General features: G+C 40.8%; 3 protein-coding genes across 4 annotated transcripts; 2 read left to right on the forward strand and 1 right to left on the reverse strand.

The window, feature by feature from the left end:
* Nucleotides 1-712: 712 nt before the first annotated feature.
* s100u (S100 calcium binding protein U) lies at nucleotides 713-8198 on the forward strand. The gene is made up of 3 exons (XM_067612699.1): nucleotides 713-986; nucleotides 3737-3867; nucleotides 4185-8198. The coding sequence occupies exons 2-3, from the start codon at nucleotides 3748-3750 to the stop codon at nucleotides 4743-4745; spliced, it is 681 nt and encodes a 226-aa protein (XP_067468800.1). The 5' UTR covers nucleotides 713-986; nucleotides 3737-3747; the 3' UTR covers nucleotides 4746-8198.
* Nucleotides 8199-8325: 127 nt separating this feature from the next.
* s100s (S100 calcium binding protein S) lies at nucleotides 8326-11259 on the forward strand. Of its 2 annotated transcripts, none has more exons than XM_067612700.1 (4): nucleotides 8326-8466; nucleotides 9698-9773; nucleotides 10100-10253; nucleotides 10457-11259. In XM_067612700.1, the coding sequence occupies exons 2-4, from the start codon at nucleotides 9760-9762 to the stop codon at nucleotides 10643-10645; spliced, it is 357 nt and encodes a 118-aa protein (XP_067468801.1). In that variant the 5' UTR covers nucleotides 8326-8466; nucleotides 9698-9759; the 3' UTR covers nucleotides 10646-11259. The 2 variants fall into 2 exon arrangements, with proteins under 2 accessions (XP_067468801.1, XP_067468802.1); XM_067612701.1 differs by having other exon boundaries at nucleotides 9726-9773.
* A 3826-nt stretch (nucleotides 11260-15085) lies between these two features.
* LOC137198763 (SH2 domain-containing adapter protein E-like) lies at nucleotides 15086-25675 on the reverse strand. Its single transcript, XM_067612698.1, has 6 exons — nucleotides 24067-25675; nucleotides 21375-21501; nucleotides 18922-19164; nucleotides 18122-18362; nucleotides 17701-17820; nucleotides 15086-16834 (listed from the first exon to the last, which is right to left on the reverse strand). The coding sequence occupies exons 1-6, from the start codon at nucleotides 24595-24597 to the stop codon at nucleotides 16651-16653; spliced, it is 1446 nt and encodes a 481-aa protein (XP_067468799.1). The 5' UTR covers nucleotides 24598-25675; the 3' UTR covers nucleotides 15086-16650.
* Nucleotides 25676-25760: the final 85 nt, after the last annotated feature.

The following is a 25760-nucleotide window of genomic DNA, read 5'->3' on the forward strand; positions in this document are numbered from 1 at the left end:
CAACAAAGAAAGGGAGAAAATGAGCAGCAGAGTACCCATCTAGTGTGGCCACAGGCCTGTGTGGACAACTCTGTATAGAGGAGTCCAATCACCGGGTCATCTGAAAGTGGAGGCTTGTGTCTCATTTATCCAGAAAAAGAAGCACCCATAGTAAGATTTAATCTTCAGAGGGAATTTAAAAAAAAAAAACTTGAAAGCCTTGACAAGAATCTGGCAAGACTGCTTTTACTGCTTGCACCACTTTCCTGGAGTCATTTCTTATTATTGTAAATGTCAGTTGGGAAAAGATTGAGCCTCTATCATTGCAAAATCTGTCTGTCTTCAAAAATATGATTCTGTTTATGTCTATTACTTTTGATGGTGGAAAACTGTGTCCCATTAATACATCTCTTTGTTGTTGGCAACAACCACAGGGACATACAGATGTGTAAAACAACTCCTCTATAAAAAGGATTGTAAAACACTGAATGATAATTTCAGTTACAAAGTTTTACCCTTAGAGACTCTATATTGGCATTTCAATAGTTGAAATACTTTTGAAAGCGACTGAGCCTTGTGCGGATGAAGTAATCCCACCCGCCCTGTCTCCTCGTCCCTGCAGATGAAGCCGCTCCAAGCCACAAGCCTGGCTAGTTGGCGTGAAACTGTGCAAATCACACATGACGCGAAACAGCTGGCCCATGAGCCAAAGATAATTCCAATAAAAACGAAGTAGAAGTGTTTTGATACACTTTTACTCCCTTCTCCTGCGCTCTTCCACATTCCCAATTCTCCCTCTCACTCTTCCAGGTACACGCCCTTTGACTTGTCAGGGGGAAAAGTTTTAAGGAAAGAAAAAAAAAAACCTAAATCACGGAAGAGATTCTGCAGTCCTACTAGTTTGGCAAGTTCTCTGGGCTCAAAGCAGCGTAGAAAGGCGGAGAAGAGGGCAGAAACTCAAATTTGCGCACATTTATACACTTCTCCTGTCCCGCAGACGATATACGGTGAGTTGAATGTGTCTTTCTGGATTCTTACACGTTTCTCCTCCGTATAAGCAATGTATTTGCTCATCGTTTTTGCCACGTTTCGTTATACTCTTGCAAGAGCCATCCCATGAAACTTGGCCGCCGTCTGACTGCAGGACGTTTTCAATGACTGCAGTTCTCTGAAGTTTTTAGGCTCACGTTGCACTTTTATGAAAGAGTAAATGATAATAGTTAGTAGCTCGTATGTGTTTTTATTTACGTTTACTTTTACGGTTTTGTCGGCCTTGTTTGATTGCCATATGCTCTCCCCTTCTCTCTCTCTTTCTCTCTGCTCGGAAAGATATTTGATATTTTGATGTAGATCAGTTGTCAAGTTGTCGATCAAATGCATCCAGCCCATCAAAAATTGAAATGACTTGAGGTGACAGAGAGTTGAGTTTAAACATAGTATATCCAGTGGACACGAGGATCGCGCGTAAAAACCCATTTTTTGCGCAAAATCAACATTTTGCGCACAATATGCTTTCTATAAAGAGGCCCACAAGAGTGACAAATTGGCTATATGTGTGGATTTTTTTGAGGGGGGGAGGAGGGGGGGCTGTGTTGCTTATGACAACCTCTTAAAATTCTGTTTTTCAATATTTAAACTAGGATGTGGTGTTAATGATTAAGTTTGACAGATCTGGTGCTTGTTAATAATGTTGTGCTCACGTTTGAACGTTCACTCGTGTGTATTTCCAAACATATCTGAGGATTTAGAAGAAAGACAGCCGCGGTACGTCTGCTGCCTGCAATTTACAGCCACAACCTAACTTGTTCCTCTGTTAATATTTTATGCCACACGAGCGGTAGTATTGTCATTACTCTGCGCACATACCGTATCACATTCGCCCATTTGGAAACGCAACACTCCATCTCCTTTTGGGCTCTTGGGGGAAACGGGAAACCTCTGGTTGTAGGCCTGTATATTTAATTATTTGCGCAGTTGTTTTGGGGCCTTTTAAGAAAAATACCTGGGATTAGTTTGTCCTCTGAGTGGGACAAGATGAAGCTCTGACGTGGGCCGGGTGATGCAAGCCTCGAATTCATTTGTCGAAATTGGGGCACGTGTTTGGACTGTGTCCAAGCAGGCAACAACCATAAGACAGGCCACTTGGTAAATAATGAATGTGAGAATAGACAGAATTGTCAATCCAATAATAGAAGAAATGTCGTTGCTGTTTATTTTTGGTTAGGACGCACAGGAGAGCAAGTTAAGGCGCTGGTGTGTTCAGGCTTCAGAGGGTGTGTCACCGGTGCAGGAAGAAGTCCCCTAAGGTTCCTACATAGGGATCTGTGTGTAGCATATGACAAAAACTGACAAAAATAGACAGAAAGTTAAAAAGTAGCGTCAATCTAACATTTATACAGCTTAATTGCTTACTTATTACATTATTACCCTTGTTCAGTGATAGCTGTATTGCCAATCTGATGAGATAGGCTCACTCTGCATGCAAACTTGTGGAGTAGTTCTCATGTGGTGGCAGAGTGCGTCAGAGCAGGACACTTAGAGATCAGTAGGTCAATGAGTAAAATCTGAAAGGGGTCTTGTGAAATTTTAGATTTTAATGGCCCTATGCTACAGTGTCATGGCTCTCTAATTGGCCGTGGCTTGTGGTGACTGCTGCAGAGAAAATGCACGGTTGGAGGGTGCTTGAGTGTGACACGTACTTCAGTAACTGAGATACTAATTTGCTGTCTACAAATGACCACTCAGCGGACATGAGCAAGGCGGCGTCCTGTTGAAACCAGGAGCCGTTGCAGTGTTGTTTGCTCTGCTGCATTTGAATACTGAAGCTGACAGACTTGTACAGTTGCTTTGAACATATCCTCTCATAGCTTTGGGGCAAACTAGCTCGGAGTTGGCCTGTAAATTCCTGTCTAAGTGATCTCCACAGAAAGCAATGAATGGAATTCCTGTAAGGATGTGTCACCTACTGGCATGTTTTACATTTTGAGCAATGTTGTAAAACAAAGGTGGTGAATTATCTTTAGATCTGTCCAGACCTACATTTATGATTACATCTACCGGATATATAAGTCACCTACTGATACTCAAATAATGATGCAAGCTTTTAATGAAAGGAAATCAGCTGCTGTTCAGTATCGAGCCTCACTGTCAAATACATCCGGATGCGTGTATCTGTGTGTGGAACAGTGTGAAGGCAGTGGCTTGAGGAGAAGAAAAGGCCAGAGAGGGCGGATGAGACAGTGGCAGGCAAAGGAAGAGAGAGTGGCACCGTAAAAGAGATAGGCAGCTGGTGAGAGAGAAAGAAAGAGAAAGAGAGAGAGATAGACAAGAGCAGACAGGGACTAGGTAATCCCTTAGGTAATCTGAAGCCTAGTCCCCTCGGTAGCTTCAGTAGATCAGATGACCTATCAAAGATCAGAACTTCCATTGTGCATCGCAGCTTGTCTCTCAATCAGACTCCCTCTCACCCTCTCCGCTTATCTCACGTCACTGTCCCTCCCTTAATGCGGCTCCAGACTCAACACCTGAAACGAAAGGCCTCGCAGGGACATGGAGGAGATCCACTGTTTCATTTTCCACTGGATGTGCCCTTCACTTGAATGCTTTTCCAATCAGACTATCCTGAAGTTTCCTCCCTTACAGCACGCAATAACAGCGACAAGTTTAATCACTATCTATCTATCTATCTATCTATCTATCTATCTATCTATCTATCTCACACCACTCTTTTGACCTTTTGACCTCTCTCTTTTCCCAGAAAGAGGAGTCATGGAGGCAGCCATTCAGACCGTGGTGAAGGTCTTCCTGAAGTCAACCAAGGGAAAGGAGAGTCTAGGACCAAAAGAGTTCCAGGGCCTCGTCAAGAGCCAGCTCAGCAACATCCTGTCGGTTAGGAAATCTTCATTGACCCTTTCTGATATATTACCAACACTTGCATTATGTAACTACCTCACAGAAGGGACACAGTAGTCTTGTGTTAGCACTGGCCCAGTCTTAAACGTGACCATTGGTGGTGTAATATGTGAATACGCAAAGTGATCTGTTATGATAGAATGACATACATCAGCATTATAATGTAAGTAGAGTCACCGATGGAGTATCATTTACAAATCGTGTCTGGTGATGTCACCAGTAAGAGTCCAGGTAGAAATACAGTGCACTCGTCATCATGCTTGATTATCTCATGGTTCTGTGTGCCCACCCAGGACACAGAGAGCAAGGAGGCGGTCAACAACATGGGCCAGGGACTGGATGCTAACAAAGATGGCAAGGTTGGCTTTGAGGAGTACATGAAGCTGGTCGGCTACCTGGCAGTCTCGCTCAGCGAGCAGCGTGTCCTTGCCAAAGATGAGGAGCCTGCCCAAAACTCTGCATCCGGACAAGTGGCACAAAGCGTCCCGGACAAAGAGGAGGAGAAGCCAGAGGCAAACGCAGAGGCAAAGGAGGAAGCAAAGCCAGAGGTGAAGGAAGAGGCGAAGGCAGAAGCAACTGCAGAAGTAAAGATAGAACCAAAAGCAGACGGAAATGTAGATATTAAGGTTGAAGCAAAGGCAGAAGGAGAGACGCAGCCCGAAGCAGCAAAGGAGGAGGAGAAGCCAGTGGCGGTAGTGGAAGCAGCGGCAGATGCGGCTGGAGTGGCGGTGGAAGAGGCAGTGAAAGAGGTGGAGAAGGTGGAGGAGACAGAAAAGGTGGAGGAAGCTACGAAGGAGGCGGCTGCAGCTGGGGAGGAAGATGGGGAAAAGAAGACAGAGGAGGCAACCTCATAGGGGACAATCCATTCCTCTATCTGAATCACACTACACGCTTACATTCAACACTACATAAAACACAGCATTAACATTGCTAAAAATAAGTTTTAAGCCACTAAAGATTTTTTTTTCCAAGTACTCACAACTTTGAAATACAAAATATCGGTAAAAGTACAAACATTACAAACCCAGCTCTGAAGAAACCCCATTCCTCCTATATGATAAATAATACATGTACATGACATTAGAGTTATTACTTTGTACTACTACTTACCACTATGTTCATATGTACAGCATGTGCATCCCACTATATAGCACATTTACCTCATTATGATAATACTATGATAGCATGCAGATGCTCATTATCATGTGCATGCCGTATCCCTGTGAAAACCTTACTGCAAAGTATGATTCCCCTGCTGCAGCACACTGACACACATGACCTCATTGTCACTGTATGTTAACACACCACTGCAGACAAGGTGTTCAGTTTAAATCCCGTCCTCTACCCACTTTTGCCTCTGTCTGGGTCTTTTCTTCTACAGCTGTGCCATGCATCTGCAGTATACACCTTACTGAGCGCTAATGGCTTAAAGGAATAGTTTGACATTTTGGGAAATTTGTTTATTAGCTTTCTTAACAAGACTTAAAGACTCTCACATGTGTCAGTTGAATATGATGCTGCACCCGGTAGCCTGTTAGCTTAGCTTAGTATAAAGACTGGAAACCGGGCAAAACAGCTAGTTTGGCTCTGTCTGAAGGTAACAATGTCACTAATTATCTCATTATATCTTGTTGTTTACTCTTTTGTATAGATGTTGAATGTTGAACTATTCCTTTAATGGTTGCATGAAAATCCTGTCCATAACACTAGCTACATCAGTTAACATATTTTCCCCTTTCAACTCACAATGCTCTGGAGCTGATTTGGCATGACAATAAACAAATTGTTTTGCTGAGGTGTTGCATTACTGACGCTCATCTTTAATTGTGTACTTTCTGCCCCATCACACCCTCCCCTCCTCATCTTTCTACTCTACAGTGTGGGCTCTCTGTCTCTCTTTTTCCCAGAAAGGTTCACTTCAACTGGAACCTGCCACATATATTTTCTTCACTCATAGTCAGTCATTGAATAGGAACTGGAAGATCAGGTGTGGCCCTTGGCTAAATAATTAAGATTCAAGGATGGAATTCATACCAAATGACCCTTATGGTCAAAGGGGGAGCCAAAAATAGTCCCATGGAAGTGGGCTGGGGAGAGACAAGTGCTGAGCCAGTCAGAGAACGTGTTTGTGCAACCAAATCCACTTGGATTAGAACGGGTGGAGAAGAACAAGATGTCAAGAAAATCAAGAAACACATAACAAGTGTTGCTTGGCGGCTGTTTTTATCTCATGTACTTTATGATACAATTATGCTTTTATTGCGTCTGCCAAAAGATGGCATTTAAATAGTCAGATTCTTTTCATTGAACCATAAAGATGCTGGATAGTAAAGTATATGAAGGGACTGGATAGTGGTGGAGCAGCAATGAAAAGGCCTGAGCAGAAACTTGACTTTTGTTTCAGACGATCTCTTTAAAATTTGCTCATTGTTTTGCTTGTTTTCTGCTGGTTCTAACACCAGTTGTTCAGGTTTGCACATTTGTTTGCCGGTCACACCTAGTTTTAAAGACCCTGTTTGACCTGCAACTGGATCTTTGATTCCCCGGCATTGGGAAACTGCTGGATAAGGTATTTGATGGTTAACACACCCTGGGACACAAACAATAAGATGAAAGTAATCCCAGGCTGCAGTGATCCTGCCCATCAGACAAGGTGGTAGTGTCAGAGGGATTGTTTTATTGTCAGAGGTTGAAGAACTGAGCCATCAATATGAATCTATGTGGTGTGATCTTTTACAACAGGCTAATACATAAAGACATTGCATGCTATCAGAAACGTATTTGCTAGATATTGCCATTGTATCATTGTATTACCATTATTATTGTGGCCATTATTTAAGTTCTACATGGCCTTGAATTTTTGCTACCACTTTATATTTAACTCTTCCTTTGGACCACTATGGAGATCACTTGAAAAACTTAGTTCTTTGTCACATTATATGCAATTTGTTAATTACAATTTCATGATCTGTAAATTGTCTGGCCATCAATAATGCAGCCATGAGAAAATGGCTCGTGTTGCAAGCCTGCTAAGTTATAGGTCTAACTGGCCGGCCGGCCACATAGTGCTTTAGTCACATTCTGGGCACATTACCAAATGTGCACCTTATGCACCGAAACAGCACCTGGCACTTGAAACAGCTCAGCAGCAAAATGGGCAAGACAAATAAACCTGAGTCATGTGGTCACCCTGCCCCACTGCGACACTCCCATTGTAAATACTCATTTACACTTTCTGCTCAGCCTTTATACTCGTAGTGCTACATTTCCTGCATGGGCTATGGTGACTAACAACCTTATTGGACATTAGGGGCTATTTAGACTATTTTATTATTGCTTTTATTATATTCTTTTTTATATATATCAAAATACTTCTCGTATCAAGGTACTTTCTGTAACTAATGGTAACATATCACTCTCTTGCACCATCTACAGCTAGCTCTCTGTTCAACATGTACATAGGCCTGAGGCACTTGCATCTTGTATATACATATATATATACTGGAAAGCTGCATAGCTTATTTGCTGTCCCCCATAGGCCAGGCATGTTTAAACACGCTGCAGTTTTTTTAATCACTCCTCTCTGCTTTCTATGCTCTCAAAATAATGATAAGAAGAAACTGGATCAATGAAAATTCACTTCAACAGGCATGTTTTAAATGTACTTGACTTGCACTACCAACTGATTGCTGGAATTTGCAGTAAACACACTTGGGTCAAACATTATCTGGGAATAATTTTATTTGTATTTTAACCTATTTGGATTATCAGGTGGACACAGTGAGCTATAAGGGCTTTTTTTCAGAGAGGTTGAACCGTCTGAACCGGCAGTAATGTTACTCTCCCATAGTGTAAACTCCACCCAACCCTAACTCCTTGTAGATTAAAAACATGCTGGAACGTAACGCGGCAGATTTGCAACAGGGAGTGTTTACAGCCAGATTATCGTTGCCACACAATGAGTCTCATTCATTCAGAGACACATAGATAAAGAGAATCCTCCAAGTGTACATACAAGTATATGGAGATTCTTTTTTAAGGCTCATTGGGTCAAATTGTTATGCGATTATGGGACCATTCCCAGGGTATTGCGCAGGCTTGTGTCATTGTGTGTTGATGTACTCTGTTTATTTCCTGCCAAGTACTAGAGGGTGTGTGTGAGTTTAGCAATCGGACTCATTTCAGTCCACTGTCATCTCCAGGAAACTCCGCTATTTCAACTTCATATGTAATAGCTGTATCATTTTTTTTGCTTAATCTATGCAACATGTGTAATGGCTAATATTGAATAAAACTGTGACAACGTATTTTTGTTTGTGGCCATGTGTGTGTGTGTGTGTTTATCTGCTTGCAAGCATGTGAGTGAGTTGTATGGATGTGATGGAGAGAGGAAGGTTGTGAAACAGAAGCAGGTATGTAAGCGGGTATAGGAGTTTTGGGGGGAGGAGGAGGAGGAGGAGGAATTGGGACAGGTGATATTTAAGCCACTGGCAAACTCTCTCCCCATCCATCTCTGCCTTGGCTCTGTCCCCTGCACCTCTTCAAAGACAAAGGAGGCCCTCCATCAACACTCAGGTAAGACAGACAGCTTGGAGGGGTTGCTTCATTGTACTTTCTCCTCTGTATCTGATGGTTTTCTTGTAGCGTAATAAAGTATTTTATGTGCCTTTATCAAAAACCTTCGGAGAATTAAGAGCAGCGGGTAGTGGACACTCATCTGAAGACCTGCAGACAAAACTGTCGGCGTCGTTTGAAGATTTTTGTTTGATGTGCAAGCTCTGAAAAAGAGCATGACAGGAAAATTATACTTCAATGAAATATGGAAATAAGTGTTTAAAGCAGTGTTAAGAAATAACAAAAGCTGGCATTAATGTATGATCATGTATGATAAATGCATGACTTGCAACTAATAGCAGGTATGGATAAACAGATCAGTTAGTACATATTTTATCCTGCTGAAATTGACTCAGCCTGCTTTTTTGGGACCATGTTTTTAACTTAATACGTCACTCAACGTGGATATTACTCCTTCATTAACATTACATAGTGCATATGCATTATTACCATACTCAATATTGTGTTACTGATAGCATTTTTCGTCTCCATGGTTTCCTATTGTATTGTGTCAGTCACTGAGACAGATGACCCCTATAGATTTTCCAACTAGCCAGCTTTGGTGTCCACTCGCCTGCTCTTTTGTCCCTGCTGACTACAACTCTGACCTCTCCAGTACAATGCTCACGCAGCATGATGGCAGGCAATAACCGATGACTGACATTAGCATCCCGGTCTCCTTTTGTAATAGCTGTAATAGTTAATAAATCATGCACAGGAAGATTGATGGGTTGATTGTCACCCTCAGTATTGTGTGCAATATGGATTAGACTAAATATAGATTCATAGATTCTATTTTTGTCCTGAAAAGAGCCTAAACTGTTAACTTTGATTGAAAGTTGGGTGACTGACTGAGTGTGGAAGTGAATGAATGACCTTATCTGTATGCACAGTATATTTGCACAAGGCAGTGTATACACTGATACCTCAGGCTCTGAAAGTGATTACCAGATGAATTTTGTGTCGGCTGTTACATGACATGTTTTACATTGAAACCCCTTTTTACTGATACTGTATTGACAATTGTTACATGCATTACCAATTCAGCTTACAATAGCGATTACCTAAGGACAAAAGTAACTACTTTTTTTATATGCAGCACGAGGTGACATGAAGTGTGCTTTTCTTTTCTTTTTTTTTTTACACATTAAGAGAAAAAGTCTTTAACACTCAAACTCTGCATCGTTGACAGTGACTTATCTGTGTCTGTGTGTGCACAGTCTCCCCTACGCGCCCAGCACAAGAAGCTCCAAGATGCCGGACACAATGTGTGTAAGATTGTTCGAAAGCCTTTCCAAAGTATTTTCCATCTTTCCATCCAAACATCTGAAATGTAAAACCCAGTAAAGTCACGCACACACACACAGTGACCAGAATACTTAAATTAGGGTCAGTAGTAGCTTCTGCACTACACACAGAGCATTATTAGACCCCTAGAAATGGGGAAAACCCCTCTGCTTTGTTTTCCTACCCTCTATCACTTTGTCTTGGTGGTGGCTTCACCCTTGATTGCTATGTGACCGCACATGCAGCTGGGGCTGGAGCGGGCATTTTGTGGCAGATTCTGACCTTTTTGACCTGATACCCTTTCCAGCATGTCCAAGGAGCCCAGTTCCAACCTGGAGAGTGCCATGCAGATGCTCATAAAAACCTTCCACAAGTACTCAGGGAAGGAAGGCGACAAGTACACACTGAGCAGGGGTGAACTGAAGGAGCTGCTACTAGAGGAGCTGGGGAGCTACTTAGGGGTAAGAGAAGTATGCGGCTGTACGCTGACACACTTGCAAATATGCATTGATACTCTGACACACAAGTGAAGGTATGCACTCACATACTCTGACTCACAAGTACAGGCAGGCCTGTGCAGTGATGTATGCCCACACACACACACACGAAACAGAGCACACATTCTTAACTCTCTCTCTTTTTCTCTGTGTTCCCCCACTGACAGAACTCCAAAGATAATGAAGCAGTTGAGAAGGTGATGAACGACTTGGACGCCAACAACGATGGGGAGGTGGACTTCACTGAGTTCATCATCCTGATGGGCGCCCTCACAGTCGCCTGCAATGACTTCTTCCTGGAGTTCAAAACAGATGAGAAACCAAAAGACAGCGAGACGGCAGAGAAGAAAGATTGAGTCAGTTAGAGAGAGAGAGCGAGGGGAGAAAAGTGGGAGGGAGAGGAGGAAAGAGGGAGAAGAAGAGGAGGAGGGGAAAAGAGCTGTAAATCAAGAAAGATAGGGGACAGAGTTGCAATGGATTTTTGATCTTATGCAATTTGTAAATACTACAAGTACAACATGTGATTGCGTGGCTGAGGGAAGTGGTCCAGCAGATAGTTTGTGGGTTCACAGAACATGGGGAATTCAGCAGGAGTAGTTTTTTTCCCCCCTCTGCAACAGTTTTTCATACCACAGCATATCCGGAGCTAGTTGCACTGTTCTCCGAGCAGTGAGTGACTTAACGTATAGTAGAGGTTTTATCTCGACTTCAACTTTCAACTCAAATTAGGCAGATTGGGCTGTTTCTTATAAGTTCTGAATATGGCACTGAAGAGAAAAGAAGTTAGGGTTTTTGCAGAATGCATTTCTTGCACATGAATAATTTGTGAACATATATTAAGTTACAGATTATCATATTATTGTACTGTATGTACTCAGTGTTGAATAATAGAATATGATTTATCCCCTTTCTTGCGCCTATTTTGTAATCTTTTTTTGGTAATAACCAGTGCATTCTTCAAAATATTAAACATGGCATTTAACCAACTATCAAGTGTTGTCTGTTCAGTTTAGCACAATTCAAAATCCTTCATACAACACAAGTGTTCGTCCACATGTAAAGCATGAATCGCCGCACCTGGAAATCAAGTTGAATGGTGCAAGGAGAAACAATGTCAGCAAACTGTGAGTGTGTGTCGGCGTGTAAGCGGCTGTGTCTCTCCATGTGTCTGTTTGTGTGTGTGTGTGTGTGTATTGGGGATTCCCACAGAGTAAACTGCTCCAGCTCACACATCCTGCCAACAATATCCTGCAAGTCTTGTTCCACTAGATATAAGCTGACCCAGATGTTTGACTTGGATCTGCATGGAAAACTTCTTCAAAAGAGAGTCAGAGGGAAGAGAGAAAGAGCAAAAGAAAGAAAGAAAGAAAGAGAGAGAGAGAGAGAGAGAGAGAGAGAGAGAGAGAGAGAGAGAGAGGGAGGGTGTGAGGGAAGATAAAGAGTGTTTATGTGAATCTGTATGTGTCTGTGTGTTTGTGAATAAAGGAAAGACAGCGAAGGCAGGGAATGAATCCAATTTATGGACTACATCAGTCAAGTATGTAGCTTGGAAAGCAGTGGTATAATCACAGAGGAATGCTCAAGTTGCTGTGACTGTGAGCACACTTAATGTCCTTCAGTGTCTCTCTCACACACACAGATCAGTAAATCAACACCTCATTGGCTTTTACAACTGCTCGTCAGCTTTAAAATATGATCGAGGAAGAAATGCTGAGCGGCTCAATCACAGATCCTCTTCTTCACTTCTGGGTGTAATCGTGCTTGAACACTGATGAGCTTAAATGGCTCCTCTTCTTACCTTCAGCAATATTAAGAAACTGACTCCAGGTCAGCCATCATCTATGGGCGGGGTTCAGCCTATCTGCTTTAACTCCTCGGCCTCCACAGTGTTCTCCAAAGGCGTCCTCTGATTGGGTGGTTTGAATATCTGAGCTCTACATGTACAGCCTGCAGATAGGTAACGATTCAAAACAATAGCGTCAGTGTTTGTTAACTCTGTTGTAGCCTGAAGGGAAGCAAACAACCTGTTATGTCAGTTATCAGCCTGCTTTCTCATTCCAAAGGACCAATAAATCAATTGTTTTCATGAGGGACAAAAGGAGGTAGAAAAAATAATGGAGGAATGTGTAAGGTTCAGTGCCAATTAGCTTTATTTGTCACATATAAAATGTGAGTTTTCAAGGCAACATGAGGCAACAAATAGCACCAAAGAAGTCAAATAGTCTGTTCCCTATAGCTTCAGGTGTGTTGGTTAAAAAAAGGAAATTATTTAATATGCTAAGGGGAAGAGTACTCTCAGCAGAATGTACTTCTAGTATCAAAAGTATTTTACATTCTGCAGAAAAATAGACCCAGTGGGTAAAAGATTACATAGATTTTTTTAGATTTTTTAGATTTTTAATAGTGATGTACCAATGAATAAGTAGAATTTGAATTTGGTAGCTGGTTGGGTCAACTACTTTATATACAGTTAGCTAGTTTAGTCCAGTGGTTTCCAACCTAGGGGTCGGGTCCCTTCCAAAGCGTCACTAGATAAATGAGAGAGATGATTAATGTTGTAGGAAAGAAGAAAAAACAAAAGTTGCTACATATATTTACACTAATTTCGAGAGTTTTCTTTCATGTGTGCTTTTTTATTTAAATAAAACCATCTAATAAGTTTAGAAAGGAAATGTAGTGTTTGATGGAGCTACTAACAACTCAAACATCTGTAGAGATCCCAACTGCACACAGATGTTTTAAGGAGGGGTACAAGCCAAAAACCACAGCTTTAATCTTTCACGGTGATTTGTATTTTATAAGCTGATCACATGTGTTTTTTTTAGAATCTTAGTCTGAAAAGTAACCAGTTACCACAGCTGTCATAATGTATTATCAAATAATCCCTTAATGATCGGTATTACCAGGAGGAATGGTTACAGCAAGAAAAACCTGTTTCAATGGTGATTTAGGCACCTGGCTATTGTTTGAAGACAACCTATCCTTTAAGTACAGTACTGCAGTACTGTACTTAAAGTAAGTATCAATTGGCTTGTAATTGAAAAGAACCCCTTTTAGCTGCAGTATTCAGTATTTGCACCTGTCATTAAAATTATGTTAAAGTTCAATTCCTTTCACATACAAATAGTGTTGTTTTCGCATATTTTAGGCTCAGAGTGCATTTTGAATTCAATCTCAGTGCTTATGAAATGCAATGAAACTCTAATAAAGTGTTGCATGTAATGTTTGTCCAGTGAAACTGAGGTGTAGAGGTTGTGAACCCTAGTGGCATAGACATCCTCCACAAGTTATGCTTAAGAGCAGTTACTTAATTCTCACTCACATGGCCTTTTCAACCATACTAGGACAAACAATGGCTCGAGCACATCCTGCAAACAGTATCTGAAACACGCCTGACCTGACCAGGTGAGGCAGTTCAAAGTAAAATGCCTCACCTGGTCTCTGCTGATGGATCAGACACATAGCAGGTGCTGCCCGTGTCAGGAAAGGAGATGAGCAACACAAAGCCAGGCCATGTCGCTGGCACCAATCCCGAAGCATCTGATAAGGATGCCAGGAACACTTCGGTTACCAACGGAGCAGGTCAAGCAGCACCCAGATGTCAAGTCACCACATCCATCAGGCAGCCATCACGTCAAGCTGTCATGCAAAGCCTGAGCGGGGCAGCGACTGCGTGAGAATAGGATGGCGTACACGTGAGAATGAAATAAAATCATTAATTTAAGTATACAGTAGCAGTAGGTGGTTCCAGGTCTATATAATCCGATGATTAATTCCTTTCCAGGTGTACTTCCAGGGTAGAATTTGAGAAGGCCCGCTTTCCTCAGGTTCATGAAATCCATCTCTATAGAGGACCGCAGGGAGACCTTATGGCTGCAGCACCTTGCCAGAGAGGAGTCAGGAGACATATGAATTACAAGGGCTTGGCAGTCCTAATTGATAAAGAATATGCTTTGATATAGTCTCATAAGACACCTGCAACTCATTCATTGAAAAGGCAGCGCCAAACTGTTCCCCATGAGACAACACGACATGCATGAGAGGACTGAAAGTTATCTCTACGGCTTAGAGTAATGAAACCTAATCTGTGGGTCACTTGCCCTCATAAATTTAAGCGCATACTCTTGGCACCAACCAGAAGCAAACAGTGATAGTGTCCTCCCTGAGAGTCAAGGAGAAACAGGTGACAGACAGATATCAGCCTCGGATAACACCGGCAGAGAGAGGAGGGTAAAGGAGAGGGGCTGACGATACGTAAGAAAAGGAGGGAAGGAGAGAGGGATGGTGTCAATTGCTCTTTTTTTTTCCTTCACCTGAAGTGTCCTTGACATGGGAGTAATAATACTACTCTTACTCTTTGTCTGTTTTTAGCGCTGCATTTACCTTAGAGCTACACAGGGCAACTGGGGTGCTCATTGCAGGTACGTAAGCTGTTTGTCCCAAACATGATCCTCCGATAAACTTAATCTCCCCACTAGAACTTTAGCCCTAACCTCTTCACCCTAACCTAGCAATAATGTATCCCCTTTTAGCAAACACAAATTACGGAACCACTGAAATCAATATCAGGCTCTCCCTCACTTTTAAAGATTCATTATACTAAAAAAAAAATGCCCTCATTCAGTCATTTCAGCATCTTGCAAAGAGGCTTGTTCCTCAGGGACAACGGGGATGTTTTGATGCTTTGATCATTCCCTTCTAGAACAGACATCGCTGACACAGGCACCCTCACAATTTCGCTGTTCGTCTTGTTGATTTATTGCGATCAGAGAGAAACTCACAGGGGATCTCCAGCATTGAAGATTCAGGACCTTTTTATTATAATCTGTTTTTACACTGTTTGAACAACAGGTCTCCACAAATCAAAATACAACGGTGAAAAATGTACAGCAGGTGTCTATCCTCGAATAACTTGAATCCTCAGCCAAAAACTACAAACTGTCTTCCCTTAAATCATCATCAGACGTGGGAACGGCAACCCTCCAAAAAGTATAAGACAAAATTTAGCCTCAGTTACATCATATTTTACTGTCATCCTAATGGCTAACATCAGGCCCTTCAGAGTTGCCCAAAATGATTTCCAGCATATCACTAAATTAGGAGCACACACATCATGTCAAATGTTTGAGTTACATTTAGAATACACACTGAAAAATAAGTCTTGACAGTAAATATATAATATAGTTATTCTCAATTTGCTGTTTAGTCTCATAGCATCAGGGGGCATTCATCTCTGAGGGAGAACAACTTTACCTTTTTGTAAAAAGGCTATGACAAGACTGACACTTCTTATATGCTTCCTGTTTTTTCCCTCGAGTTTCCTTTCTTTCAATATCTGATTATTTTCTTGCACTTATAGAGTATCTGTAAATGATCCCCAGGTACAGACAAAAATGTTTGACATAAGACATGAATTTCACAATGTTTCCTTACCACATATCACATTAATTGGCAGGTTTATTCCCCAGAATAAACAAAGATTGTTTAACTGGAAAAAAGGATTCAAACGAAGCATCCGGTCCTCCAATGAAAAACATTAACTAGTGTAAAGCCATTGCCCCTTCAAGCACATTGCATTGGGGTGAATCACTCGGTCTTCACAGTGCAGATAATACAATAGAAACAACTCCCTCTTTCACAGTAAAACAAGAGGAAATCCTCAAGGGACAATAGATACAGAAAACTGACAAGGAAAAAGGCATAAATTAGATCAGTTACGAGCATTAAGACAAAACAGCTGGTCTTATCTTAATAGGTGGAATGACATGTTTATGTGCATGGATTTTTACTAACTATAAACTTTGAGGAAAGAAGATCATTCTTTGTGTTGGCAAAGTTGGTGCAGTGTACCAGCACATCCACCAGAGGGGGAAAGAGAGACACAGACTGATGAGTTTCACATCACATCAAAAGTACTTTCTGCTTCACGGTGAATTTCACTTAAAAACAATAACAAGCTTTTAATAGAGCCCGCAGTGTATAATAAAACATCATATCCCGGATCAATCAAACCCCAAGTCACATTTATTCAATAAAAGTGCCTCGACATTTGTGCTGCGCTTCCTTAATGTTCACATGCAAAACAGCAGCCTGGATGTTTTGCATCAGCTGCACATCAAAGACAGACGAAGACATCCACAGCTTTCAGACATATTTTGGATGATGAAATAAAAATGACAAAATGAAAAAGTAGGATATAATAAACAAACAAATAATAAACTAGGACTAGTAGGAGGGACATAGCAGTAGAAGTACACATTGAGCTTGAACTGATCAGAGTTCAGGGTTTTTTTGGAAACATTTCATCCATTTAGGCCCAGAGGTGTCTTTGTTTTGTATACCTAATTGAGCTGGGGTGGAGTTAATGGATGCGAGACACTGGGTGCAGCAGGGTCATGTGCTCGGCGCCATTGAAAGGCAGGCGCTGAGTGCAGTAGTGGTGCACCACCTCTGGGATGCTGGGGAACACGCAGCTGCTCTGGTCCAGGGTGTAGCCGTTTTCTTTGGTCTGGGCAACAATGATATGAACGCAGCCTTGGCTTGTTCTGAGTCAGAGGAGAGGAGAGGAAAGAAGAAGAATTTGAGTTTAACCACAATCCAAAGCTAATACAAGTTGACACAAGTTTCTTCTTAGAAATAAAACATGAATCAGTGTTTTATATGGAGCTTATTTTGCATTATATATGCTTGATCATATTGATTTCATTTACCATTTTTTATTGTATTCATTGTCTTTTAGCTGATTAAAGTTAAAGGATGAGGCTGGCATCATTCTGTATTATTCTTATTGTCAACAAATCAACAAATATCCCACAAAAAGAACTAAACAAACATCTCTCACTACTTTCCAACTTCTCTACCCTGTCGTATCCTGTATTTTTCAAAAACAGTTGGGCACTGTAGTTTTCAGCAAACATTACTCAAATAAAAGTAAATGGTGCATTTGTTGGGAACTTTTTTCAGCTGCATATTAATACACATTTTGTGCACTACTGAGTATTTATGGCAGCAGGATGGTGAATGTGAGATTGACTCAAAATGGGAACATGTCAGCCAGTGCAAAGAAATGGCTCAATAATGTGTTTTTAATACTATTGGACAATGGAGGTCTGTGGCACAGAGGAATAAACTATATCAGACTTTGGCTACGCAGGTAATACATGTTAGCAGTACAAATTTATTGTCGGTTTTGGTCTTTCCATTGCGGTTGTTGAAATAAGAAAAATATAGAATGTCAACAGCTTTAAAGTAAATTATAACACACCAAGCTGTTGAGTTGACAACTGGACCAATTACATTTTAATCCTGTCATACACTGCAGTACAGTATGTGATCAATAAGTAATGTGAGATCAAGTAGTTAACATTTCAGCCCTGGAGACAAAACAGATGCACTTTCAGCACACACTCACTTGAGGGCGATGGAGTACTTGCTGTTGTCCGACTCGCTGTTCCTGACCAGGAAGCTAGCCTCTTTGCAGGACTGCAGCTGGAACTCCGCCTCCTGTCGAGTCACACAGCCGTGGTACCAGCTGAGACAAAGGTGGGAGTGAGGGGGGGGGGGGATTACATTTCATCTGCTATTGATCAAGTGTAGAGCCTCATTTTTATACAAACCCCTCTTGGAAATGAACCTAAGTCTTACGTAACAGTGAAATGTATTAAAATTCTGGAGCGAAGGTTATTGCAAGAATGAGAAACACATGCACACTCATTCTAACTTTACATAAGAAATAATATTAAAATCTTAATAATATAGTATTGCATGTGTCTATTTGTCAGAAATTAAGCTCAGGATTTGGGTCGACGTCAAGGGCACCTAAACCTCCTCACCTCTGTTTGTCCAGGGGCAGGGTGGGGTCAACACAGCAGGCCTCAGTTTCAGGGCTGCTTCCGGGGTTGGAGGAGGAAGGGGACAGGGTGTGAGTGGAGGATTTCAGGATCTTCTGGGTCCAACTTTTCTGCCTCAGGTGCTGATGCTGCGGTGGCTGTGCTGGCAGATGTTGCGGCTGCCTAGTGAGCGTGAGGTGAGGTGTCTCGTCTTTGACTGACCGTTCAGGGCTGTCAAACTGTGCTGAGGGAAGAAGAGTAGCGGAAGAGAGGAGATATGAAATCTATGTAAAGGAACGACTGGCTCGATATCTGAGTTTGAACAGGGTGCTGAATCCTCCAGTAGATATAGAATAAGAAAACAGCTCTTTGATGTTTCATGCAAGATGTTACTCGGTATGCTGTTGGTCTACCCAGCATATGAAATATAAATGTGAGCGCAGGCCTGAGTTTTTTCAACAAATTTTTTTCATATTGATGCAAGGCAGATAAGAGGCAGGGTTGGTACTGCATTACATAAACTTTACCGGTTACTAGTTCAGCAAAACAGTACCAAGTATCATGATTTTTTTTTTTTTTTGTACCTTAAATAGCAAAAAATTAATTATTTTTTGCACAGTTGAAGATTCAGAAGTACACTATAACTTTGAAAGGTGTAAACATCAGCTACTTTTTTTCATTTTCACTTAAAAAATATTCCCAGACATGATTGGTGTTTTAGCTTTTTTTCAGACAACATTGTGTGTTGAAGCATTTTCTAAAGTCCTAACTGGGAGTTGTGTAGTAAATTTATTCTGATTTACCTGACAGAGTTTTGACAATATGTTCCTTTTTCCACTCCCAGGGCAGCTCGTACTCAGTGGAGGGACGAGGATCCAGCTCTGGCCTTGTGATTGCCGTCTTCTCACCGTCACCGCTTCCCTCATACGGGACATCGTAGATCTGTAATGTCGCAGGCTGACTTTCCTCCACCGCCACGGTTCCCTCACTCCCCTCCATCAACAAACACACCTTCAGCAGGTCTTTGGATCCCCGACGTCTGATCTCTTACAGATAGAAAACAAGAGGTTAAAGATTAATACGCTGATACACAGTAAAGATGAGGAGACCCCTCTGGAGAGGAAGACTGGAGTGATGGATGACATCACATGCAAAACCTGAGAAACAGCGAGGACTCTAAACAAGAGACTGAATGAACACCAGAAGCAGAAAACATCAGCTGTCTGTGAACACCAAAACCAGCCACAGCATCATTTTTAAGTCATGTGATGAGGACACCTGAGCGATCTCTATTTGAGGTAAAATCACTGAAGGCTATGAGGACCTTAAAGCTTTTCATTATTTTATTAGATAAACTGTTTCCACAGGTCAAGAAAAATCTTTCATGCTTAAAAAGATTAAAAGATTATTGACAGTCTGCAACCTCCAAATAACTATAACTAGTGATATATGATGATGTGATATTGTGAATGAGTCATTTTATCAGTTATTTGATTCAAACTCTTAAATCTAATACCTGTGTTTGAAATGCTGTTGTTGCTCCCATTAACATGTTTTAACAGGTAAATTCAGACTAAAGGTGGATGACAGTGCAAGAGAAATCTGTCACAGTGCAAGAAAAGCATATTGTGCTGAGTTATAATACAGATTTGCACAATTTCACACATCAGACTTGTAGCTTGGTAATTGTTTTAAACTTATCTGTTGTTTCTCTTTTCAAAACGTTTTGCATTCTTAAGTTATTTAACTTTTCAGGCAATCAGAGGACAGCAATAAGAATATCATTGTACAGTGCAACCTGTATGCGCATATGACAATAAAGCTTAAATCTTGAATCTTCAATAATATTATATCATATTGTGTAATTCTTTTGAATAAATGTGAACTTACTTGGACTAATGCTTGTACAAAAAAACAAAAGAAAAAGATGTTCATCAGAATTAGAATCAAAGTCAGAAACAGGTTTATTGCCAAGAGGGTTTGCACATACAAGGAATTTGCCTTAGTGTTGTGGTGCATAACAATCAAAATATACACAAAAGTCAAGTCATAATAAATAATATAAAATAGAAATTCACATAAAAATATGTGAAATATAGTGAAAAGCGCTGCTACAAGTTTGAAATGAAGAGAACAGACTGCACAAAAAGAGGAATGTGCAGATGTTCATAGTATAAATAGTATAGCTTGTGGAATGTGCAAATAATAATAATAATAATAATAATAATAATAATAATAATAATAATAATAATAATAATAATAATAATAATAGAAATTTTGTTTTAATATCATACAACATGTTAATGCACCAGATGTGAAAAGTTCACACTACCAGTAATATTTTATGTTTATGTAACGTGTAGTGTCCACGGACAGGTCATCTTGTCAACATATGACCATTTGGATTTATTCTGATCATATAAGGAATACTGTCAGTCATGATCAGACAATTAACTTCCCACACTTAAATTATTCCCACACAAATATAGGATTTGAATCTGGTGTCTGACGTCAGCTGCTATATTTAGTGCTAATAATAACAGTGCTGCCCTACTCTTGCAGCTTTTCTAAATGATTCACGGTGACATTCGCCTGTTGCTCACTTCCTCAGAATGATTAAAGCCTCAGTAAATTGACTCAGTCACATCATCACATCCTCTGCTGACTTTTCTGAGGAGGCCTGGAAGTAGCATTGAGCACTGATTGAAGTAAAACCTACTGGAGAGCACTGCAATAAAACATTTTCACATTCACAGCAGGCTATTGTGTAACCCTTTTAGTTAAGACAATAGAGTGATGGAATGAAAAGGTTGAGAGGGCATGTGATTGGACGATGGACTACCAGTCTTCCTGGATGCTGTGAAGTTTTGATAAATGGTCAGACAGACCCATATAGGGGGTTACACAGAGCTGCGTCCGAAAGGGGGGAGGCACTGAGGGCCAACTTCCTTTTTGGAGAATAGTACCAGGAAACAGAGACAGGAAAGAGGAAGCAGGGGCAGGAAACTGCACCCATTGTCCGAACGCAACACAGTTGCCGTGGCAACCCCATGGGGTACAGAGAGCACTGGGGGAGCGAGTTCATGTTCTCACTGCTCGGCCTAGTGAGACTGAAAATGTGAATCCTGTCATTCACACAGGGGCTACGTGGGGAAACGCAGCTGTAAAGATTGAGAGATAAGCGACTGAATGAAATGTCGCCAGCGTTAATGTAAAAGATTTCCGCTGGAGTGGGGGGGGAGTCTAGAAATCTTACCGGTAATCATCTGCTGGGCATCGTAAGGCTCCATGTAACCATCATTCTCCCCGACTCTCTCTGCCTCTCTTTGCTCTCTGGTCTTCTGAGCATCAAAGGGATCTGCATAATCCTCGAGGATGATCACCTGGGTCAAGGAATACACAGAAATCCTTAATTATTTAATGCATAATTATGTAAACTCTGTAAAACTGTGGCTAAAAATATTGTCACCAAATAAATATAGAAGATTAAAGTTATGCCTTATATTGGTTTCTTTACATTTGGACTTTTATGTAGTATTATTTGAAATACACGCATCATTCTGGATCTGGCTTATATGAATTTCTGGTGTCTCATAAACCCAGTTATATGCAAGACACAAAAATAAAAACTTCATTCATTCATATGTTTTCCAGGCGGATGATAAGGTTAAAAAGTCAGAAGAATACCTGCCACCACATGTTAATTTTTTTTCTAAAGAGACACTAAAGCCCATTCTATTCACACTCATATCTGCAGTATCTCCTAACAACCTCTATTCTACTACACCAATCATGCCCGACTGTCATGTCTTATCAGTGCCATATCATTCCTTCTGTTTATTTTACAAGCCACTGTAGCCAAGAGACAATAGCAGGCCATAAAATGGAGCTGTCTCTGTAATCACTTCCAGTTGTGTTCCCTTGCCAGAGAAATTTTGGCGTTTGTTGGTGTTTGATTCAAGTAGCAGATGCTTGACAGGCTCAGACGGTTAGTTTTGGGAGGTTTAGTGGGACACACTCAACACAAACACACATTTGCAGTTTGTCAACACTGAAATACAAGTCGAGTCTTACATTACAAGTTTCCTCCTGTGACACTAACTTCATATTCTTTATTAACTGGGGAACTATGATGTCAGCATACTTTATGACACACAGTAGGATTCAACAGAGGCTGCTGCAAATATGAATCAGAGTGCAAGGGCAGGGATTTCCTCCGTTTTTGAAACATAAAACTCCCATTTTATTCTTCTTCTCTTTTATCTGTCTTTTTTCTCACCATCTCACTACTATCACCTCCCTGACTTCTCTATCTTTCTCCTTTTTTTTTTTTCAAAGCCAAGCTGGAGGGGGACTTTGGGTTAGCGCCTGAGTGTCAAATAACACGATGCTTTTTATAACATGATAGCCTTCACCAGGGGGCCTGAATGAAGTGAAAGAGAGGGATGAGGTGGAGGGGTGAGGGAAGGGGGAATACTGAGCCACATTACACGCAGGAGAGGAAGGTAGAAGGCCTCATGTCTGACCACAGCTTTGTATTCAAGGCGAGGAAGGTGGGTGTGAGGGTGAGGGGTGGAGAGGAAGAGAAAGAAAGATAGAAAGACAGACTGGGAGGAGTGGACACAATGGGTAGCAGAGACAAAGGGGGAGGGGAGAAACAGAAACAATAATATCAATTTTCAGAGCTTGGACTGGATCCTTGCTATACCTCATTGTCATTGATGACACCACATGTTATTTTTACTGGACTAGGGTGTGCTAGAATGTGAAAAAAGGTGCCGCAGATTACGTTAATTTTGTTTCATTTGACATCCTGCCACCAGATAAAAATGTGGCCTATGGGGCTCCAATTATAGAGTAAGTTATCTTGTATAGGATATCAAGGAGTCCCTTGTTATTCCACTGACATGTTAAGACTCTCTATAATAAACTTCTAGTATATTTTTAAAGGGAAACACTCAAATATTCTGCAAAACTATATCTCTAAGGAAATATGGTGTAAACTATGGTAGAATCTAAGTATTTAAACCTTTTACTTAAGTAAAAGTAATACCATGATGTAGAAATACTCCATTACAAGTTAAAGTCTTGCATTCAAGTGCAGCAAAACATTTATCACGATTAAAAGTACTCATTATTTCAAAAATGTTTTTTATATTCTATATTATTTGAATTATTAATATGATCATGTGTAAGCAGAGTTTTAATGTTGTGGCTGGTTGAGGAGGAGCTCATTTTAACTACTTTAAATACTGTTGGGTTTTTAAATCTGTAAGAATTCTCATATTCTACAAACTGATATACTAACATAAGTTTTGTATGTAAAATCTGGTAACTTGAATTAACTAGTAACTATAGCTATCAGATATATGTAGTAGAGCAAAGAATACAATATCAATCTACTCCACTGAAATGTAAAGGTGTAGAAGTAAACCTATAAGTAGCATAAAATGGAAATACTGAACTACAAGTACTTCCAAACTGTACTTGAGTGACTTACTCAAGTAAATGTAGTTACTTTCCACCATAGTCCATAATGACTTCTGTATTCTACCTAAATCAGCCAATAGCAGTGGCATAGTTACTGGCAAAAACACTTTCTTAGAACAGAATGGCCTTGAAAGGTTTAAAAAAGCACAGGATATCACTAATGTACTGTTACATTTGAAAAGCTGAACACTCATATATCACAGCAAACTGATTTTCTTAGGATATTTCATAAAAATTTGAGTGTGAGAATAAAAACATGACAAAAAATTGCCACTACATATTAAGTATTTGATGCCACATTATTAATAGCCTATAATTTAAGCTTCTAAAGAATATTTGCTTGACAATTAACACCTTATAGGGAAAAAACCCACAAGAAACTCACTCTTATGGGTGCTAACTACAATATATATGATATAAAGCATCTTAAACCGATCTTTCAAACTGTAAAAACTCACTGTTTCTGATTTGCACTGAGCTGGTTTCTCTGCTTCCGGTACCACTTGATTAGTGATGGTACCGCTGTTGAAGTTGGGGCTTTTATCCTGTTTGTCCACTCGGATCAGCCGGCTGATGTACGCGTTGGCGGATGCGGAGTTTTTCAGAGGTCTTTGCTGCTCCTCAAACACTGGCTCCGCTTTGGAGTTCTTGCGACTCTTCCCAGACAGGAGGCTGTCCCAAACTTTTCCATCTTTAGGGGAACCAACACCGTTTCTACTCAAGTCTATGGCTGAGTTCTTGCGGTTTCTCCCGGACAGGAGAGATCCAACTCCACCACCACCACCTCCTCCTCCTCCTCCTCCTCCGCCTGTACTGTCAGTAGAGGAGTTTTTGCGATGACCCGTTTTAGAGCCTGCAGATTTGGTACCAATGCTGGCCACCAGCCCGGCTTTACTGGCTCTTGGTTGTGAGCCTGATTCGGAGACTGAGCGGATCCTGTCGGTACCATTCTTCAGATTGATGGGGAACTCCTTGAACCACTTTGCCATTGTAACTCAGATGGAAACCAGTAAAGCTCTCTGCCTGCTCCGACACCTTTTAGCGCCATGCACCAGGGCCCCAGAGACGCACCTTTAGAAATCACAGCCTTTCTAACAAAAGACTTCCGCTGCTTTATTCTAGGATCTCCACACCTCACTGTAAAGCATGTCATAAATGCTTTAAAGAGTCAAATCACAGTTTATGGCTATATTCTTATGCCTCTAACTTTAAAAAAAAAAGTTTGTAAGTGAAAAACTTTCATACCTACATGCCTTTTTGGCAAGGTAAAAAAAAAAGAATAAATATCCCTACTTATCCCATTTGTGAGCTTCTTGCACCTGTTTCTTCTTCTGCTCAGAGGAAAAGTTTATTCCCTTTGGATAAAGAGATGTCTTCGGAGTGGGAAGACCCGAAAGAAGGCAAAGTTTTTCTTGCTTCCGATTTGTGGTCCCATTCCCACAGTGGCTTATCTGGTCTTTTACAACCTTCCACTGTCGCAATGAGGCTCCTGACTGCGCCTGGAGTATAGAGGGGAGTGGGTATCTGAAGTCAAGAGGGGGGGGAGGCAGGAACGGGTGGGCGGTGATAAGCTTTTAATTGTGGATGGTGGAATAAACATTTTGAGAGTTCCGTCCTAGTTTTGCCTGATTAATAGTCCAACATGGCAAGTCAAGTCCCTTCCTTTATGGCTTTCGGTGGTGGAAATAGTATTGAAAACTTTTTCTTGAGTAAAAGTGGCATTATCATCCTGATTACTGGTAACTGACTATGAATAGTAGTGGAATAGGAAGTGCTTAAAAATGTAGTAGAGTAGCAGTATAAAGCATCATAAAATGTAAATACTCAAGTATAAGTACATCAATAAAGTATTTAAGTAAAGTACTTGAGTAAATGTAGCCTACTTAGTTACTTAATTACTGCAACCTCTGCATTAACTGTAATTTAAAATAGATAAATCACAATGGCTATTGTAAACAAAGAGTAGTATACAGGCCTGCATACAAATGCTGGTATTTCTGTGACTTTTGGTTATGTCTAGAGCCATAAATAATGCCACAGACATCGTATCCTACCTGCATTCATGTGCATGTTTTTTTTTTTTTTCAAATATCGACCTAAATTGAGGTTGACAGTTATATTAATATTTTCGTGTTGGGTGTTAATTCAATAT

The sequence above is a fragment of the Thunnus thynnus genome, chromosome 15 (genome assembly GCF_963924715.1).
Source record: "Thunnus thynnus chromosome 15, fThuThy2.1, whole genome shotgun sequence".
NCBI classification, from domain to species: Eukaryota; Metazoa; Chordata; class Actinopteri; order Scombriformes; family Scombridae; genus Thunnus; species Thunnus thynnus.